General features: G+C 41.2%; 1 protein-coding gene across 1 annotated transcript in view; it reads left to right on the top strand.

The window, feature by feature from the left end:
• Positions 1–2,312: 2,312 nt before the first annotated feature.
• The window catches only part of clptm1l (CLPTM1 like), a 29,030-nt gene continuing 11,284 nt past the window's right edge, over positions 2,313–20,058 (top strand). The window contains exons 1-7 of the mRNA XM_063069687.1: positions 2,313–2,621; positions 4,893–4,993; positions 10,117–10,306; positions 12,544–12,686; positions 13,895–13,973; positions 16,133–16,250; positions 17,043–17,137. Coding sequence (XP_062925757.1) covers positions 2,451–2,621; positions 4,893–4,993; positions 10,117–10,306; positions 12,544–12,686; positions 13,895–13,973; positions 16,133–16,250; positions 17,043–17,137 — 897 coding nt within the window. The 5' untranslated portion in view covers positions 2,313–2,450. The remainder of the gene's footprint in view (positions 2,622–4,892; positions 4,994–10,116; positions 10,307–12,543; positions 12,687–13,894; positions 13,974–16,132; positions 16,251–17,042; positions 17,138–20,058) is intronic.

Genomic DNA, 20,058 nt, shown 5'->3' with positions numbered 1-20,058 from the left:
GTGACACGCCAGCTCACCGGATAAGAGGAAGCAGGAAGAGTCAAACGAGCAGGATGAAACGGAGCTTTCACCTAGCCTGACAGGATGGGAGATAGAGCACGTACAGGTGTGCAGCGCAAACCGAATTAAAAGGGTGATGGGCCGGGTAGGGTGAACCAGGAACCGGGTGGATGGAGCGAAAGGCCAGGGCAACTAACCAAGAAATGCGCAGCAGAATCCGGCTGGAGGTGAAGCGAGGGGAGTGGGGTGATCTTTAGTGGACTGGACATTGTGAAGAGGCGTTGTCAGGGTGAAGGAGAAAACGACGTGGTTGCATGGATTTGGTATAGGTGGATAGAAAGGCGGCAAGATATGGTGGGCCAATGACGGGGAAATCTGCAGATAGTGGAAATGTATCTGTTTACTGTCACATTGCACGGAGTGGGCTTTCTGGTTCTTCGAGCCACAGCATCCAGCAATGCCCCAATCTAATCCTAGCCTAATCACAGGACAATTTACAATGACTCATTCACCTACCAACCGGCACGCCTTTGGACGGTACGAGGAAACCGGAGGAAATCCGCGCGTTCACGGGGAGAATGTACAAACTCATTACAGGCAGCGGCGGGAACTGAACCTACTTCATTGGTACGGTCAAGCGTTGCGCTAACCACTGCGCTGCCGTGTCGCCTGAAGACGGGTCTCGGCCCGAGACGTCAACTGTTTACTCTTTTCCATAGATGCTGCCTGACCTGCGGAGTTCTTCCAGCGTTTTGCGTTGCTGGGCCAGTGAGCCTGTCTCGGTGCTTTGTGACTATGATCGGTGATTATCTGAGGGCGGGGCGACCGGGAGAGATCGAAGGAACTGGATGGAAGATAGCAATATGGAAGGATAAAGGATAGGAAGTTGGGAGTAGATAAGAGATAGGGAGCGGGAAGTTAAATAAAAAAGGGGGGGAAGTTGAAAGGAGAGAGAATATTGTTGGCAGTTGAGGGGAAGGGATGGGGAATGGTACAGAGTTGGAATCTGGATAGCAGATGAGTCTCAGAGTGCAAAGATAGACTGGAGGAAGAGGACAGTATAAGGGATGGAGCAAGGAAGAAGAGGGGAAAGGAGGACTTTTCACTTCATAACCGGAGTTTTGTCTCTTACACTCTGAACTCTCACATCTGGGTTTTATTTTCAGGCTAAGCACTCAATGTTCAGTAATGATGCTTTCAATATGTGTGAGCTCTAAGTCATTGTTGGCCTGTTCACTAAATTATAGAAGAAAATGGGTCTCAGTGTCTGAGGAACAAAGGTAGTCTGACAATCTGTCCCTGGAGATTACCACCTTCCCACACTGAAGGGCCAGAAAGCTTGGACTACTTACTGCTTCCCGTATCTTGGAAGCCACCTCTCAACAAAGGCAGGCATTGAAGAAGTTCACCATGGCCTTCAGTTGGCAAAGCCTTTGGTTGTGTGAGGGAAAAAATGATCAACAAGACCCGACATGTAGCTCCTGGTTCTGGGACAGCCATGATCCCTCTTCTCCTGCTTGTTTCCGACATATGGCAGACACTTTGGAACAGTGGAGAAGTGTGGCTAATACTAACTGTAAAATCCTCAATCCACTGTCAGGAAAATCAAATCAACGTCTATGTTGTCTCCCAAGTCAACTCCCCCATCATTAAGGCCCCAACAAGACTCATTTTGTCTGTGCAAAGCATGCCAAATCATGGACAATGCCCAATATCAGAAAAGAAACAGTCAAACCACTCTTGAGTTTGGCCACAGTGAGAGGTTACCAGCTGGATGTTCTCAAACCTCCTTGAAGAAGTGTAACATCTGTCTGGGAATGCCTAACCCATGACCAATGTTTAGATGCCCACTGGGGTTGCCTTGGGAACCATCAATCTATTCATTAAGATCATGCAGCAGACATTGAAAACAATAGAAGGAGCATGTCATTCCCAAACTATCACCACGTCAAACATTTCATCTTGCCATATGTGTGCCAATGACTAGGTCCCAGATCAGATTTTCCAATCATCTCAGAAGCCACCAAACTGGAGCGGAAACAAATCATCCATGGGCACCAGCAACCACTTAAGAAGAATATAATTATATAATGGCCCCACAACACTACAGAGCTTGTTTATTCCACATAGCGATTGAGAAAGAGAATAGTGAGGGACAATGGAATGGGAGAGTATATCGGGGGATGAAGGAACTACAATACCCAGAATGCACAACGGAGGAGCGGCCCACGTGCTGGGATTTGAATGTAACGATCCCTCTCGCCACGCGGTATTTCCGGCGGCTGCTGATGTCACATCCAGGCGGAAAGGTTCCCTGAGGCAGCGATGGGGGCCGGTCGCTGATCATCGTCGGTGCGGCTCGGAGCCCCGACCCGCTCTGTGTGTCTGTACCCGCGTCCGTGCCGCTGTAATATGTTGTAGCAGTCGCTGTCGGCCTGAGCTGCGGCGGTATGTTTGGGTTCAAGGCGAGCTCCTTCACCACCTTAATCGTGGTGGCTTTCGTCGCCTACGTGTTGCACACATGCTGGGTGATGTATGGCATAGTTTACACTAAACCCTGCTCCAGTCCCAAGGCACAGAACTGCATTAAGCCATATCTAGCCGGGAACCCTAGAATACAGGTCAGTGTCTCTCCTTTCCCATCCGCATCGATCTTCTTGCCACATTCACCGATCGACCAGAAGCCTTTATTATGAATTGTACGCGTTCCTTCAGTTAGGGTGCAAATGGATTGTGGTTTAAAAAAACAAGTCGTTTTGTTTGCAGCATATGGTTGGAAAATTAGCCATCAAGTTGACTGAAATAGCGAGGGACGGTATCAACTCCCGTTTGGTGTCAACTGTTTTGCCCCGAGGAGCTTGTTCTGACTGCTATACTGTACTTATATTCGCGGTCACTTGTTGCTAAGTTTACTAATCCGTCATTTGTGAGGAAGAAAATCAGGTAGGATCACTTTTCCAATCTAGTAAAATACCTTCTCAACCAACTAGTTTAATTTTTGACTGTTTTCCTGCTGCTGGGCGACTTCAAATATTGAAGAAAGTCTGGAGCAGTGATTCGATGTTTGAGGAAGAGGCTTTGACTAAAGTCTGTTTCTTGCACTTGTCTCAGTTGGAGTTGCAGGTGCCACTTGGTGAAAAGAACCAGAGCGTCTACCATGAAAGATTCTACAACTAGTGTGAACTCATGGTACAGTATTTAAAGATCATGATAACAGCTGCAGCTTTATGATGGGAATCTTGGCCAGTTTTGCCAAAACAGGAGACTTCAAACAAACTTTCCAAACAGCAAGTTTCTTTTTTCAAAGAATCGAGCATTTCAAATCAAATATTTAAAAAAAAACATCAGAACTGCAAGATGTAACAATTACAAACAAGAAATGTTTTTTAAGTAGGAGAAATTTGATTGGGCCATAGGAACATGACACAATAATGGAAGCACTGTAGTTGGTTGAGCTAACTTTCCTTTCAATGATGGTCTTTCTGTCTCATCCCCATATTCCTTTTTATTTCAATGTCAAAGCAACATTATCCTCTCTCACCTCAACCCCTAAAAGGCAAACTATCAACCTTGTATATTACATCTGAATTCCAATTGAGCAAAAGCCTTTATTACTCAGTCTTCTCACAGGACATACCCTCATCGTCGGGATCACTCTACTGAATTTATGTTGTACTGCCTCCAGACATATCTTTCTTTAGCTAGAAAGCAAAAAATTGCACACAGCACTCTTGAATGGTCTCACTAAAGCCCAGTGTTTGTAGAAAGAGTTTAGTTTTTAATCCAGTGTCTCTGCAGTAAAGACTATCATACTATTCCTCTGCTGAATTCCATGCTGTATCTTTGGATCAATGTTATTTTGTGAGGCCATGTTTTCCCCACAGGATGATTTAGTTCTTAATGCCAAGAAAATGTTCTTTTAGTATTTATTTTTCCTTAATAGTGAATGATCTCACACATGCCCGATGTTTTACTATATCTGCTGCTGCCTTGCCCTCTCACGTAATATGTCCAAATTCCTTTATTGTAAGCACTCATTTTTCCCACCTAGCTTTCTTACTGTCAGCAAGTAACACACACAAAGTGCTGGAGGAACTCAGCAGTTGATCCTGTCTGGCCTGCTGAGTTCCTCCAGCATTTTGTGTGTGTTACTTGGATTTCCAGCATCTGCAGAATTTTTCTTGTTTGTTACTGCCAGCAAACTTGATCATGGTTTTTTTTTTAAAACGTCCGATGCATTAGTAGATATTATAAGTGGCAGAGCACATAGAGCTGATCTTTGTTCCACCCAGAAATAATAGCCTGTCACTTAAAAAAACCTGATTTATCCCCCTTCTTCTCTTTAACTGGTTCTTGTGATCACTTGGTTTTTGTATGTTACCTTGCCAAATTTGTTTTAAAAATCCAGTTATATACTTTGCTCATTCATTGTAGACAGAGAGATCGTCCTTAAAGAATGCTAGGAGATCAAATGTTTCAGTTTTTCTTCATTCACAATTTAATTTCCTCTGCTGCCTTTAAGTTCATATCTCGAGATTGACAGGCTGCTGGATAGCTAGGCCAAACTTTAATCCAAAACTTGATAGGCAGTACATTTATAACTGACAGTATCCAATATTTAATAATTAGGGGTAGAATTAAAATTGTATGGTTTTGTTATCTGAGGTGATGGCAGGGATTAAAACTGTTTTAATTTTTCTGTCACTGGGAGTTATGTCGTTCTGTGTTTGCACTGTGTATAAAATGTTGCATTGCTTCTAAAACTAATTGAAATTCTGTTAAAATTAAAGTTTTTTTTCAGGAGCATACACAACTTTGAAGTCTTTAAGGAATAATAGTACTGTATACTTGTTTTTGTAAGGTTTGCTAATGATCTTGAAATTGTATTTTAGCTGAGCATTTATACTTCAACAAAAAGCAGTGTTACCGATGGAGCCAATCTAAACCTTATGTTGAATATCGAACACTTTGATGTCAACTCTAAATTTGAGAGGTAACTCCTTGCTTAGTTCTGTTATGCGTTTTAGGATATTCAGTATATATTTGAAACCCGTAAAGTGCACCTTAATTGCTGTGAGTGCTTCAGACGTGGCGTTGGCTGGCAAAACACGTAGAAGGTAGTGCTCTAATTCACTCCCTTGGTCTTTCCTGTAAGTTGCTGCAAATCAGAAAGTGAAATTCAGTATTTTTTTTCTAGTTATTTCACAGAACTCTGATGCATATCTACTGATGTGCTGCTAGGTTATGAGGAGCAGAGCCTATGTAATCAGTACCGAGTGTTTCTTTGTTGTTAACAGCCAGTTACAGCTTATGTTCAGATGTTAACACTGATCAGTCATTAATTACACACTATGTTCAGGCATGGCATCTTCTGAATCTCCTTTGCATTTCTCAGTGTATTTTTTGACTCAACTAACAAAACTTGGTTTTTTTTTGGAGATCCTAATCCTTTGTGCCCAACAGAATTGGTGCATTTTGTCAAGGAAATCTAATTATTTCTGTTCTTTGGCTTTCCCTTCATCCCTCTTCAATGGTAGCTTGACAGTTGTTTAAATTAAGTAGTAAAAGTCCAGTAGATTTGAAAATGAGGGTGATTGAAGCTGTGTAGCATTTGATGGAGTTGGGGACTTAGTTTTTTCAAAGTTCAAAGTAAATTTATTATGAAAGTACATATATGTCACCATAGACAAACCTGAGAATCATTTTCATGCAGCCATACTTAATACCTCCGTAATAAAATAATAACCGTAACGGAATCAATGAAAGACTGCACCAACTTGGGTGTTCAACCAGTGGTCAAAAGACAACACCCTGTGCAAATACAAAAAAGACAGAAGTAATAGTTCTTAAATAAGCAATAGATATCGAGAACATGAGGTGAAGAGTCCGTAGGTTGTGAGAACATTCCAGTAATGGGGCAAGTAAAGATGAGTGAACTTACCCCCACTGGTTCAATAGCCTGGTGGTTGAGGGGTACTAACTGTTTCTGAACCTGGTGGTGTGAGTCGTGAGGCCCCCCTACCTTTTTTTCTCTGATGGCAACAGTGAGAAGAGATCATGTCCCGGGTGAGGGTGGTCCCTGGTGATGGAGGCTGCTTTCTTGTGACAGCATTTCATGTAGGTGTGCTCAATGGTGGGGAGAGCTTTAGCTGTGATGGACTGGGCCACATCCGCTACTTTTTGTAGGATTTTCCTTTCAAGGGCATTGCTGTTTCCATACCAGGCTGCAATGACTCTCCACTACACATCTATAGAAGTTTGTCGAAGTTGTAGATGTCATGCCGAATCTTCGCATACTCCTAAGGGAGTAGAACAGTGGTCCCCAACCACCGGGCCGCGAGGAAACCTTTCCTCGTTCCCTGTCATGCACTGTTGAGCCATTATGCATGCGAGGTCATTACCCGTGCGTCATCCATGTCAGCGCAGGAAGGATATCAACTCCTCGACCTTGCAAATGACGGTGGGCTGAAAAGTATGTTTGACATAACATCTCTGCCGGCATTCCGGATCAAAGTCAAGGCTAAATATCCTGAGATAGCCACAAAAGCACTGAAAACGTTGCTTCCATTTCCAACATATCTCTGCAATGAATGCAACGAAAACTAAATTGCGGAATAGACTGGACATAAGGAACCCCCTTCGAGTATCACTGTCCCCCATCACCTCTCGATAGGACTGTCTTGTTGCAGGGAAACAAGCCCAGGGCTCCCACTGATTCAGCGATATTGGTGTGTTGCAGTGATTTTATATGTTCATACGGGGAAAATATGTGCCGTGTGTTTAATATCCAAACGTTACTTAAAATGTTATGATGCTATTGACTTATAAGTGACTTGTATAACCATATAACAATTACAGCACGGAAACAGGCCATCTCTGCCCTTCTAGTCCGTGCCGAACGCTACTCTCACCAAGTCTCACCGACCTGCACTCAGCCCATAACCCTCCATTCCTTTCCTGTCCATATACCTATCCAATTTTTCTTTAAATGATAATATCGAACCTGCCTCTATCACTTCTACTGGAAGTTCGTTCAACACTTACTTCAAGCTCCCCTGTCCTCCCCGATAATTGACTTATCACTATATTCACGCGAGGAAAATATGCGCTGTGTGTTTAATATTAAATTCGTTAAATAAACCCTTTTAGAAATGAAATTGAGTGTATTAGCCACTTATCACCTATATTCTGGTCATGATTAACACCCTGCCCCCCCGAACAGAATAGCCAAAAACGATTTGTAGAAAAAGATTGGCACGTATACGCATGTGCACACTGGTGCCCGCGCAAGGCTTTATGTTCATTGTAGTCTTTCTCGGGGTAAACAACGTATTTGACTGCTACTCTTGTCCGTTGGCAACCCTACCCCCCCCCCCCCGGGGTCGGCTGGTCCGCAAGAATATTGTCAATAGTAAACCGGTCCGCAGTGCAGAACAGGTTGCGGACCTGGAGCAGAAGCACTGCCATGCTTTCTTTGTAATTACACTTGTTTGCTGGGCCTAGGACAGATCCTCTGAAATAACAACATTGAGGAATTTAAGTTTGCTGAATTTCTCCACCTCTGAACCACCAGTGAGGACTGGCTCGTGGATCTCTGGTTTCCTTCTCCTGAAGTCAATAATCAGCTGCTTGGTCTTGCTGATATTGAGCAAGGGGTTGTTCTGGCACCAGTCAGCCAGGTTTTCAATCTCCCTCTTGTACACTGATTCATCACCGCCCTTGATTTGGCCTATGACAATGGTGTTGTCAGCAAACTTAAATATGGTATTGGAGCTGTGTTTAGCCGCCCAGTCATAAGTGTCGAGCGAGTAGAGCAGGGGACTAAGCACACTGCCTTGTGGTGCACCTGTGCTGATGGGGATCATGGAGGAGATATTGTTGTCAATCCAGACTGACTGGGGTCTGCAAGTAAGGAAATCAAGGATCCAATTGCATAAGGAGGCATTAAGGCCAAGGTCTTAGAGCTTACTGATTACTTTTGAGGGGGTGACGGTATTGAATGCTGAGCTGTAGTCTATAAAGAGCATCCTAATATACGCACCTTTGCTGTGGATCTATTGCTCTGGTGGACAACTTGGAGCAGATCCAAGTTGCCACTCACACAGGAGTTGACATGTTTCATTACCGGCCTTTCAAAACACTTCATCGCTGTGGATGTACTGCAAGTACTACTGGACGATAGCCGTTGAGGCAGGTTACACGTTCTTCTTATGCACCGCTTTGAAGCAGGTGGCTACCTCAGACTGCCAAAGTGAGAGTTAAAGATCTCAGGAACACTCCAAACAGTCGAACAGCACAGGTGTTTAGTGCTTTTTGTGGATTCACCCTCTTGAACGCTGCTTGTACCTCGGCTTCAGAGACACAAATCATAGATACATCAGGGGATGTGAGAGTTTAGTCCAGAATTGCCACTTTGCCCGTGAGATCTGTTTCCAATTGTTTTAATAAAGTCATGACCACAGTGGTGTACTCATTCAGGTCTACAGATGAGTCCTTGAACGTGGCCCAGTCCACTGACTTGATGCAATCCTGTTGCTGCTCCGCTGCCTCCCTCTTTGTTGTCTTGCTCTCTGGAGCTTTGCTCTTTAGCCTCTGCCTGTATGCAGGTAGGAGAAAGACAGCCAAGTGATCGGATTGAACAAAATGTGGTCTGGGCATGGAACAGTAGGCATTCCTTATCTTGGTATACCAGTGGTCTCGTGTTTTGGGATCTCTGGTGCTACAACTTATATGCTGATGGAAATTGGGCAGGGGTTTCTTCAAACAAGCCTGACTGAAGTCTCCAACTAAGATTTGAAATGTGTCGGGATGAATTGTTTCTTGTTTGGAGACGGCATCATGCATTTTCTCAAGCTCTTGATTTTAGTCAGCCACTGGTGGTATGTAAACTGCAGTCAGGGCTCTGGAGATCTCCCAAGGTAAGTAGAACAGACAATATTTGACCATTAGGTGTTCGAGGTCAGAAAACATGAGCTCGACAAAATGTCAGCATCGGAGCACCGAGAATTTTCGTGAAACACACGTCCTTTTCCAAACCAGTAGTTCGGTAAATCGAGAAGCCTTCCAGCTTGATTGCAGTGTCTGGTGTGCTAGAAGAAAGCTACGTCTCACTCAGACATAGGACACAATAATCTCTCATTTCTCTCTGATAAAGCATCTTGCCCTGAGGTTCTCAATTTTGTTCTCCAGCGACTGCATATTTGCTAACAAGGGGCTGGGTAGAGGGGGGCCTCATCCCTCTATGTTTCAGCCTGGCTTGGAATTGCCCCCCCCCCCGCCTCACTTCCAGCCATGGCGACATGGTGATAAACCTTCATTGGCTTTAAGATGCTATACCTGCTTGGTACCCCAGATTCTTCAGAACATGGTGAAATCTGTAGATCATTAAGTTGATTTAAAAGTACATTTCTTAAGGGCAAATTACATGCTGCAGTGAGAGTAATTCAGAAGCGGTATATTTACAATTATCATACATAGCCTGCAGAATGTCGCCATGGTTCACTTGGGCCATCATGCATCTTTATTTATGTCTAAAAGTTCTGGGCTAACTGAAACTGTGGTAATCAGAAAACATTTTTCTCTTTGAAAAGTAAATAAAACCCAATCAAAGAACACAGCTGCTTGTATTCTCTTTCAATATTTGTTTTTGCACAGAGAATTATGTCTGTGTGTGACGATGCAAGATTACTTGGTAGCTGGTCACCTTTTTACTTTTAACAATAGCTGTCAATATCATTTGAGTTAATAAGGGGGAATTAATATTCATTCAAATTTAGTTTTATTTTGTAGCAATATCCTGGATTTATTTTGAATTCTCTATTGAAACTCAACCATGGTTTATTATGGTGTGTAGTCACTTTATTTGTGTTCTTGAAATATGCTTGGAATATGTGCATGAAAATATGCATACCTTGGAAGTAGATATGGAAACATGTAAGAGGCATTCGAATAGGTATATAAAAACATGGCAAATTGAGGGAAGTAGACAACATGCAGGCAGATGTGCAGTTTAAGTTGGTATATGGACGAAAGGGCTTGTTCCTGTACTGTACTTTGTTCTATATGCTGTTTCTTTGAATTATTCAATTTAACTTCTGTTATATATCTTTTTACAAGGGATGTCAATGTTTCACTACCAAAGAAAACCCGTAGCAATGGGACACTGTACACTCATTTGTTTCTGCACCACGTTGGGATGCCACCTTGGCACGACAGCAAGCATGTGTATGCCATTGGACGCCTGACAACATATATGATTCCTAAGCCTGAGGAAATCAACTTAATTACTGGAGAGACCAATAGCCAAGTATGTGTTGCTTTAAATATGATAGAAAGGAATTAGTATGATTATGTTTTATAAAAATAAATTCAAGTTGGCAACTATTGATTGGTCTGAAATAGCAAACTGACCAAAAGCTACTGAAGTTTATGAATTTGGAACTGGTGCATATTGAGAAAGAAATGTGATTTTTTTTATAATTAATAGGCTGAGAAGCTGAAATACTTAAAGATGCAGGATCATTCATTACAAGTAATTGTAATCCCTTGTTTCCAATTATTGGTAATGGTAACATCCCTGTCATCAACAGTGAGTGCAATTCCTGACTTCATAGTGGCCCGAATCATTCTGCAGCATAATAGATAAGGCTCAGATGCACAATATAGCATTGAGTGTAGTCTGTGGAATAAAATTTTCAAAACAGGCTGTACCGTATCACATGCTTAGCCTTATTATTCCAAGAATATGTTCTCCCCCTAGAATGTATATTTCTTAACTGCTGATGTGAATGGTTTTGCATTGTTCTAATTTCTAAGGTCTTAACATCTCATAGTGCTGAAAAATAATCAAAGCAATGCAGTATCTTCTGTTATATAAAAAAAAGTCTGTTTTTAGTTTTTGCAGTTATTATCCTGAGTGCCCAGAAGATTCATTATTTCTGCTCAGTACAATGGGCAGCACATTACAAAATGCTGGAGAAACTCAGCAGGTCAGGCGGCATCTATAGAGGGAAGTGAACTGTTCAGGTTTCAGGTTAGGACCTTTCATCAGGGCTCCCTTTTCCCTTCAGCATTTTGTGTATGTGCTCAAAATTCTCAGCATCTGCAAAATTTCTTGTGTCTGAGTATAAAAGGGATGGATAGAGCATTTTCCTGGCAGATTGAGGGTGAAATAGAAATTTTTGCTTTCTTCAAACCAAGGAAGACTTATCCTGTTTTGCTTCCGCTAGAAACGCCAATTTAATTCCTTGCTCCCATTAAGTTTTTTTTTGAATGCCTGCTGAAATTCAATATAGATGTGTCTTATTCAACCTCAGCTAAAGCTTTAATTCTCAGATTCTGTCCATCACTAGTACTGCCCTCTTGGATTGAAAGTATCCCACCCTGAGTCTACACCAGCTGTCAATTTCAAAACTTTTTTTTGTTGAAACTTTTCTAGTTTTCCAGTTCTCCAAATTTGGTTTCACAATTTTTCTTTATAAGTAAGTAAGAATGTTTCCAGAACGCTTCTGCTACCTTCATTGTTTTACTAAACATTAGCAAACATTTTATATCAATTTAAGTTTAACATTGTTATTCTTGTCATTTAATTTCTCTGCGTTTCTACAGTAACCTCGATCGTTAGCTTTAATCTTTTACTGCCCTTCCCCCATCTGTTCTCACGTACCTTACAAGATCCCGCCCACTTTTCCATTCTTAACTTCTGTCTGCCTTTTGGGTCTTGATATTAATGGCTATCGTGCACTCAGTCTAACACTTGGTTTATCAAGCCACATGATATGTTTCTAAAAACGTCTTGATTTTGCTGTACTTTTGGTCATGATGGGGAGCTTTGTTATGTTACAGTAGATACATGCTACAATAAGCAATCTTGGTTTAAATGCTGGAAGTATTCCCCAGGTTGATGAACTTCTGTGGAGAATCCTATTTCTCTTCGCACTCTTGCTGCTTGACCTTGGTAGTTTTAGCATTTTGAAAAAAAAATTTGCATTTCAGCATCTGCAGCAATCTCCTTTTGGTTCAGTGGGTGACTATTTGTCTCTATTCCAATGTTTGTGTGAGGAGTGATTGAATTTCGGGCTTAAACATTATTTTTGAAATAATGAAATGATATTTCCTGATATGTGTTTAAGTGTCCATTAAAAATCCACAATTATATAAATCTGCAAGTCTGGCATAAGAACTCTTGGGATGTTGCTATAGTTATCAGTTTGTGTGAGCAAGAAATACCAGCTATATTTTGGTTGTCCTAAAAAAGAGCTATATTAAGGGGGAGTGAAAAGTAGTCTATGTTCTTTTGCACACATAATAAAGTATAATAGTTCTGTAGTAGTTCATCCTTGTTACCCCTAATAAGTTACAGAATTATTATAGTTATTGATATTGTGCACTGAGTCTGATAATAATGTTCATTGTAACTAATGTTAAGGGTTTCAACTTCATAGAATTTTTTGTAGTCTGCAGTAGGTTACTGCTGAGGTGTTGAATGAGCAAGACCAACAATATTTTGTAGAATCAGTTCTGACCTTTTCTTCATTGAATCAGGAAACAGTGACTCCTGCTGACGCTAAAGTTCCAGACCGACCTGTTGCACACTGGAGATCAAGACTCACCATCAATATCATGGCTGACAACTTTACTTTTGATGGCTCAGCTCTTCCTCCTGATGTACACAGATATTTAAAGCTGTAAGTGTAGAGTTGAAAAATATACATCTTGCTGTCAAAAGCTAAGTCTTGCTAAGTGCATTTATACATGCCCATTTAGTTAGTCAAATAAAATTTGACGAACTTGAAGTTATTACATGTTGTAAACTTGATTTCTTTTCAAGTTTTTGTTTTAAAATAGCAGCTTTTTAATATAAAGGGGAATGAGGCTGAATATTTAAAAAAGCACAATTAAGAAATGAAAAAAATCATTTGACAAAAATGCAGTATAAAATGCAATCAAAGATATAAAGGAATAAAATCAACTTCAGGCATTTTAATGGTAAAACAATTGTCGGATTGTAACAGGTGGATGACAGATCAGGAGAACACAGTGAAAAAGATCACTTATTAGAAGTAGAAGGCATGGCTGAGATGCTAAATAAATCATCAGCAGTAGTTTCCGCCAAGGATAATAACGTTACCAAAGCTCTCGCTATCTTGAAGGTAACTAGATGGATGAAACAAAAGTAGATGTATTGCAGATGCTGGCATTTAGCATGGTAGATATTGCCAGGAGTTCATTCTGGATTATGAAGGAAAATGAAGATAGAAATTGTTGAGTTGCAGGTCACGATTTTCCAGTGCTCTGCAGCTTTATCAATATTTTTTAAATTAACAAGTCATCTGTTATGGAGCTTTCCAGCTGTTCCTGGCTATGAATATTGGTAGCTTCTCCCACTAAGAACACATTTCATGCCATGTTGTTCTACCACATGGTTCTGCTTCTCAGCTGAGGAAGGTTGGCAGGTGGTAAATCTTTGCCTGATCTAATGCCCTGAGTTATCGTGTAGACAGTACTCAACTGAGGACTTCAGGGCCTTTTCTCCTTGTCTCTAAATTGATAAGTCATTGCCATGTGAGTGTTCTGCTGGTTTGACAGTATACTACCAATAACAGTGATTCAGAAGTTACATGTTAACAGAAGGATAAGATTTCTTTATGTATTGGTATGTTTTGTGCATAAGTTCTTTCAGTTTTGGGGCTGTCCCTAGATGCCAGTTTGCAATTTAGACCGTGCTGGACAACTTGAAGGCAGATTAAATACAATGCATAAAATTGTAGGTGGTGCATTATGGAGGGAAGAATTAGGAGCGACAACGTGCTGAATAGTACAGTTTTAAAATTGGTTAAAATCTATATCATCAATGTGCTACTTCTAAATGCTTCATTTGTGATTGGTATTTCAGCATGCAACATGGAAAAACTCTGCAGTACCTTCCTATACTGTTTGTTGATGAGCTGAGTAACCGAGTGAGAGATTTGAAAGTGAGTTGCTTTTTTTTTATTGTCAGCACGAAGACTCAAGTTATGGCACTTTATATCTAAACTTGACTTCATATTCATTTACAGTTTTGACAATATTCTAAAAGCTTCATGCAGTTTGTCTTCCTGTGCCCTGTTCTTCCATTCTCCACAACGTTTGCTGAAAGTAGACGATTGTTTGTACACTGCTCCCTAACTGTCTACTGAGATAGAAACATAGAAAACCTACAGCACAATACAGGTCCTTCTGAGCTGAACATGTACTTATTTTAGAAATTTACCTAGGGTTACCCATAGCCCTCGATTTTTCTCGGCTCCATGTACCTACCCAGGAGTCTCTTAAAAGACCCTATTGTATCCGCCTCCACCACCCATTCCCACTCACCACTCTCTGCATTTTAGAAAAACTACTCCTGACATCTCGTCTGTACCTACTTCCAAGCACCTTAAAACTGTGCCCTCTCGTGTTAGCCATTTCAGCCCTGGGAAAACGCCTCTGACTATCCACACAATCAATGCCTCTCATCATCTTATACACCTATATCAGGTCACCTCTCATCCTCCGCTGCTCCAAGGAGAAAAGGTCGAGTTCACTCAACGTATTTTCATAAGGCATGCTTGCCAATCCAGGTAAGTCTCCTCTGCACCCTTTCTATAGTTTCCGCATCCTTCCTGTAGTGAGCTGACCAGAACTGAGCACAGTACTCCAAGTGGGGTCTGATCAGGGTCCTATATAGTTGTAGCATTACCTCTGGGCTCTTAAACTCAGTCCCACAGTTGATGAAGGCCAATGCAGCATTTGCCCTCTTAACCACAGAGTCAACCTGCGCAGCTGCTTTGAGTGTCCTATGGACTCGGACTCCAGGATCCTTCTGATCCTCCACACTGCCAAGAGTCTTGCCATTAATACTATATTCTGCCATTATATTTGACCTACGAATGAGATATCCCGAGAATTCCTCATGCTTTTTACCAAGCACTAGCTTTCACATTGATGTATGCAAATTATGTAATTTTGAAGTTAAATCATAAACATAAATTCTGTTTGCAAATTTGTGATGCAAACACTTGTCCTATATACTACTCAAAATAGTGTATTTCCAAGAGTTAACCCATTTTTGTTTGCATAATTGTAAATGAGTCACTCTTTGTATACATGACAAACCACAGGGTACGGAAGTTATAATCACCTAAATAGTGCCGTGGTCTAGAAACCCATAAATTATAACCAATAATAATTGGTAATGAAGAGGGTGAAGTGGTGATGGGATTCATCTGGATTCTGCTGAATTTTGTACAATTGCATTGTGTGATTTATTTATTTTTATTTTTTTCTGAATTTTAAATTCTTGTAGGGAGATGGAAGTGAGGGGCTAAAGGTTGTTGTTGGGGTGAAGGGATGGAGGTGAACAGCTAAAGGAGAGAGAGATGTGGAGCTTAGGGATAGAGTCCAAGAGTGAAGGTGAGGTGCTGGAGAGGAGGGGGGATGTGGAGTTAAGGGGTAGAGTCTGGGGATGGAGGTGAGGGGCTGGAGGGGGAAAAGGGTGTGGAGGTTAGGGTTGGGGTGAGGGGCTAGAAGAGAAAGGGATGTGGAAGTGAGGTGTAGGGTCTGCAGATGGGGGTGAGAAGGGTGTAGAGGTTTGGGTTATGCATAGGGTTAGGATGTAATTATGTGAGCAGTGGGAAAACTTTCCCTCTTGTGTTCATTGATCTTATTACTGGAGATTCAGTGTCTCTAGACCCTGCCACTTTGGAATGGCACATGTTTTCATTCACCTAGTTCCACACTACTTGCCTTTCTTCGAATCCATCTCTCTCACGAGCAGGAGAGGGTGTGTAAGGTATTGTCCTATGCTTATGTGTGCAAGGTGGGGTTTGGGGTTCAATTACACCAGAGGCTTAGAAATGTGAATGTGTGGGATTGGAGTGGCTTGTGAGTATGTGGGGTGGCGCCTCTGGTCAGAGCATCCTTGGATGCTCATTGTTAGTGTGGGCTTTTCCTCTGGCTGATGGCAGTGCTTTCCATCGGGATGTCATTAGGGTTAAGGAACGGGCAGCAAATTTTAATGCAAGATTACAGGTCTCTTGATAAGTTCAACATCTTTGCAATAATGTTGAATATTCTTTCTAAAATCTAATATTTAGAAACTTTTTCCTTGCAGATAATAAATGCCACAACTGTTACACTGCCACTTACAATCAGTTATGATGCTATATCACTGGGGAAGCTCCGGTTTTGGACACACATGCAAGAGGCCGTCTATTCACTGCAACAGTTTGGTATGCTTGTGCACTTGAAAATTATCCCCTCATATTTCCATCATAGTCCCTCATGCCATTTCATTGAGAAATGCAGGTCCTTCAGAATGAAACTCTTCCATTTTGGTTGGTTGTGTAAATATTCAGTAATTTTGCCTGAGTATTTCACAGAGTAGAACTTGAAGTGTAGTCTTAAAGTATATTATTGCAAAAGTCTCAGAAGAATATCCTGTACTGTATCAGGCTTACATTTCCACATCACACTGCAAAACTGTTTTATTCTGTCAGTCCTACCAATTGGAAGCTGGGAAGTGAACGAATTTCTCTACTTGTAGAGGTTTCCTCTTGACTAAAGGGGGTTTAATGCTGTACTTAATCAAATATGAATGACATCAAAATGTAAATATGGAATAAAATGCTGGAAACACTCAGTAAGTCAGACAGCATTGCTGGAAAGAGAAACAGATGATGTTTCTAGATTATTTAATATGAATATAGAGAATTGAAGATGGCAGATTCACCTCTGGTTTTGTTTTTCTGAAATATCAGAATTATTATTTACTACTTCTTCCTGCTAGGAGCACTTCTTTCTCTAATACATAAATCCCAGTGCACAGCTATGCAAAAGAGACCCAGCTGTTGTATTTTTTTATTTGCATTGTATGGGTGCTAATTACTTTGAATTTTGTATTAGTTGCAAGTATTGTTTTTACTCCTTAGTGTCAGAAGTGTCATTATAGGAATTAATATCACCCAAAGTTAAGTGTTTAGCATTTCAAATTCTCTCATGTTTTCTACTTTTGTGCATTTTAGGTTTCACTGAAAAAGACGTTGATGAAGTAAAAGGCATCTTTGTAGATACTAATCTCTACTTTCTGGCTTTAACATTCTTTGTTGCGGCATTCCACGTAAGTTTTAAATAAAATACAAACTTTATTCTGTTGGTACCATTTTGTATATAGTTTTGTAAGTATGTAATTTTTCCGGAGAGGTGCAGAAGGGATTCATGATAACCTTGCCTGGATTTCTTAAGACGTTGCTGAAACTGTGTGTGACCAGGAATTTCTCTTTAAATTATGGTATCCAAAAACAGTTGTAAAAGATTTTGCAACACTGTACTGAATATGCTTCTCTGATTAGAATTCTGTGACCAACACCAGGATCACAGGTTTGGTACTGGAGCCCTTGTTGTTTGTGATATTTATTTACTATCTTGGATACAAGAGATATGGCTAGTATGTTTGCAGATGTTTGTACTTGCTGGTAATATGAGCAGCAAGAAGGTTGCTGAAGATTACAGAATATAGATCAGAAGTAAAACTGAGTGGCGAACAGGCAGATTAATCCTGACAAATGCGAGGTGGCACACTTTGGCAAGTCAATTAGGGCAGGACATATTCAGTAAATGGTAGTGTGTTAATGGAGGACCTTGGCATCCATATCCAAATGATCCCTCAAAGTAGCAACAAGTGTAGAAAAGATGGCAGTCCTGACGAAGGGTCTGGGCCCGAAACGTCGACTGTACCTCTTCCTAGAGATGCTGCCTGGCCTGCTGCGTTCACCAGCAACTTTGATGTGTGTTGCTAGTCTTTATTGATCAGTGCATAGAATATAAAAGGTGAGACTTTGCTGAATCTTATTACACCACACTTGAAGAATTGTGTGCCGTTCTGGTCTCCGTGCTGTAGAAAATAAGACCATACATTTAGAAGCAGAATTAAGGCCATTTGGCCCATGCTCTGCCATTCTGTCATGGCTGATTCATTGTCCCTCTCAATCCAATTCTCCTGCTTTATCCCTCTAACTTTTGATACACTGACTAATGAAGAACTTACCTTCCTCTGTTTTAAGTATACTCAATGACTGCCTCCACAGCCATCTGTGGCAATGAATTCTACAGATTTACTTTTCCCTGGCTAAAGAAATTTCTTCTCACCTCTGTTCTAAATGGATGTCCCTCTAATGAGGCTGTCCCCTCTGGTCCGAGATTCATCCTCTATAGGAAACATCCTCCCCACATCCACTCTATTCAGACCTTTCAATATTCGATAGGGATCCTGCTCATTCATCTAAACTCTAGTGAGTACAGGCCAGAACCATCAAACACTACATTAACTCTTTCATTCTCAGAATCATTCTTGTGAACCTCCTCTGGACCCTCTCCAATGCCAGCACATCTTTCTAAGTGCAGTCTGACAAATGCCTTATAGAGCCTCAGCCTTACATCCTTGCTCTTGTATTCTAGTCCTCTCAAAATGAATGCTAACATTGCATTTGCCTTCCTTACCACTGATTAAAACCTGCAAGTTAACCTTTAGGGAGCCCTGCACAAGGACTCCCATGTCCCTTTGAACTTCTGATTTTTGAAACTTCCTCCCTTTATTTTCCATGCCTTTATTCCTTCCACCTCTTCTGTGTCCATTCTCCCAATCTGTCCAAGTCCAGCTGACTTCTTGCTTCCTCAACACTACCTGCCCCTCCACCTGTCTTTATACTGTCTGCAAGCTTGGCCACAAAGTCATCAATTCCTTCAACCATATCATTTATATATGATGTGGAAAGAAGCGGTCCCAACACTGAACCCTGTAGAACACCACTAGTCACCAGCAGCCAGTCAGAAATAGCACCTTATTTATTCCTACTCCTTGCCTCCTGCTAGTCAGACAATCTACTATTCATGCTAGGATCTTTCCTTTAATATTATGGGCTCTTATCTTGTTAATCAGCCTCTTGTGCGGCATGTTGTCAAAGCCCTTCTGAACATACAAATAAATAATATACTCTGACTCTCCTTTGTCTATCCTGCCTGTTATTTCCTCAAAGAACTCCAACAGATTTGTCAGGCAAGATTTTCCCTTAAGGAAACCATGCTGACTTTGACCTATTTTACCGTGTGCCTCAAAATACCCCGAAATCTCATCCTTAGTAATAGACTCCAACATCTTCTCAAATCACTGAAGTCAGAGTAACTAGCCTATAATTTCCTTTCTTCTGCCTCCCTCCCTTCTTAAGATGTGGAATGACATTTGCAATTTTCCAGTTCTCCAGACTATTCCAGAGTCAAGTCATTTTTGAAAGATCATTACTAATACCTCCACAATCTCTTCAGCTACCTCTTTTAGAATGGGGTGTAGGCCATCTGGTCCAGATGTCTTATCTACCTTTAGATCTTTCATCTGGATAAGCACCTTATTAATAGCAACAACATTCACTTCTGCCCCTTGACACTCAAATTTCAGGCATTCTGCTTGTCTCCTACTGTAAAGACTGATGCAGAATATTTATTAAGTTTGTCCCCCATTACTACCTCTCCATTGTCATTTTCCAATGGTCTGATATCCACTCTGTCCTCTCTTTTACTCTTTATATATCTGAAAAAAGCTCTTTTTATCCTTTTTTATACCATTGGCTAGCTTCATATTTAATCTTTTCTCTCCCTTTGGTCTTTTTAGTTGTCTTCTGTTGGTTTTTAAAAGCTTCCCGATCCTCTACCTTCCCACTAATTCTTGCCTTGTTATATGCCCCCTCTTTTCATTTTATATTGTCTTTGACTTCCCTTGTCAGCCATGGTTGCCTCATCCTCCCTTTAGAATACTGCATCATCTTTGGGATGTATCCATCCTACACCTGCCGAATTGCCTCCAGAAACTCCAGCCATTGCTGTTCTGCTGTCATCCCTGCTACTGTTCTCTTCCAATCAGTTTTGGCCAGCTCCTTTCTCATGCCTCTGTAATTCCCTTTACTCCACTGTACTACTGATACATCTGACTTTGTTCTTCCTGTCAAACTGCAGGGTGAATTCTATCATATTATGATCACTGCCTCCTAA

Source organism: Mobula hypostoma, chromosome 17 (assembly GCF_963921235.1).
Source record: "Mobula hypostoma chromosome 17, sMobHyp1.1, whole genome shotgun sequence".
Taxonomy (NCBI): Eukaryota; Metazoa; Chordata; class Chondrichthyes; order Myliobatiformes; family Myliobatidae; genus Mobula; species Mobula hypostoma.
This window is presented reverse-complemented; position numbering and strand designations above follow the sequence as displayed.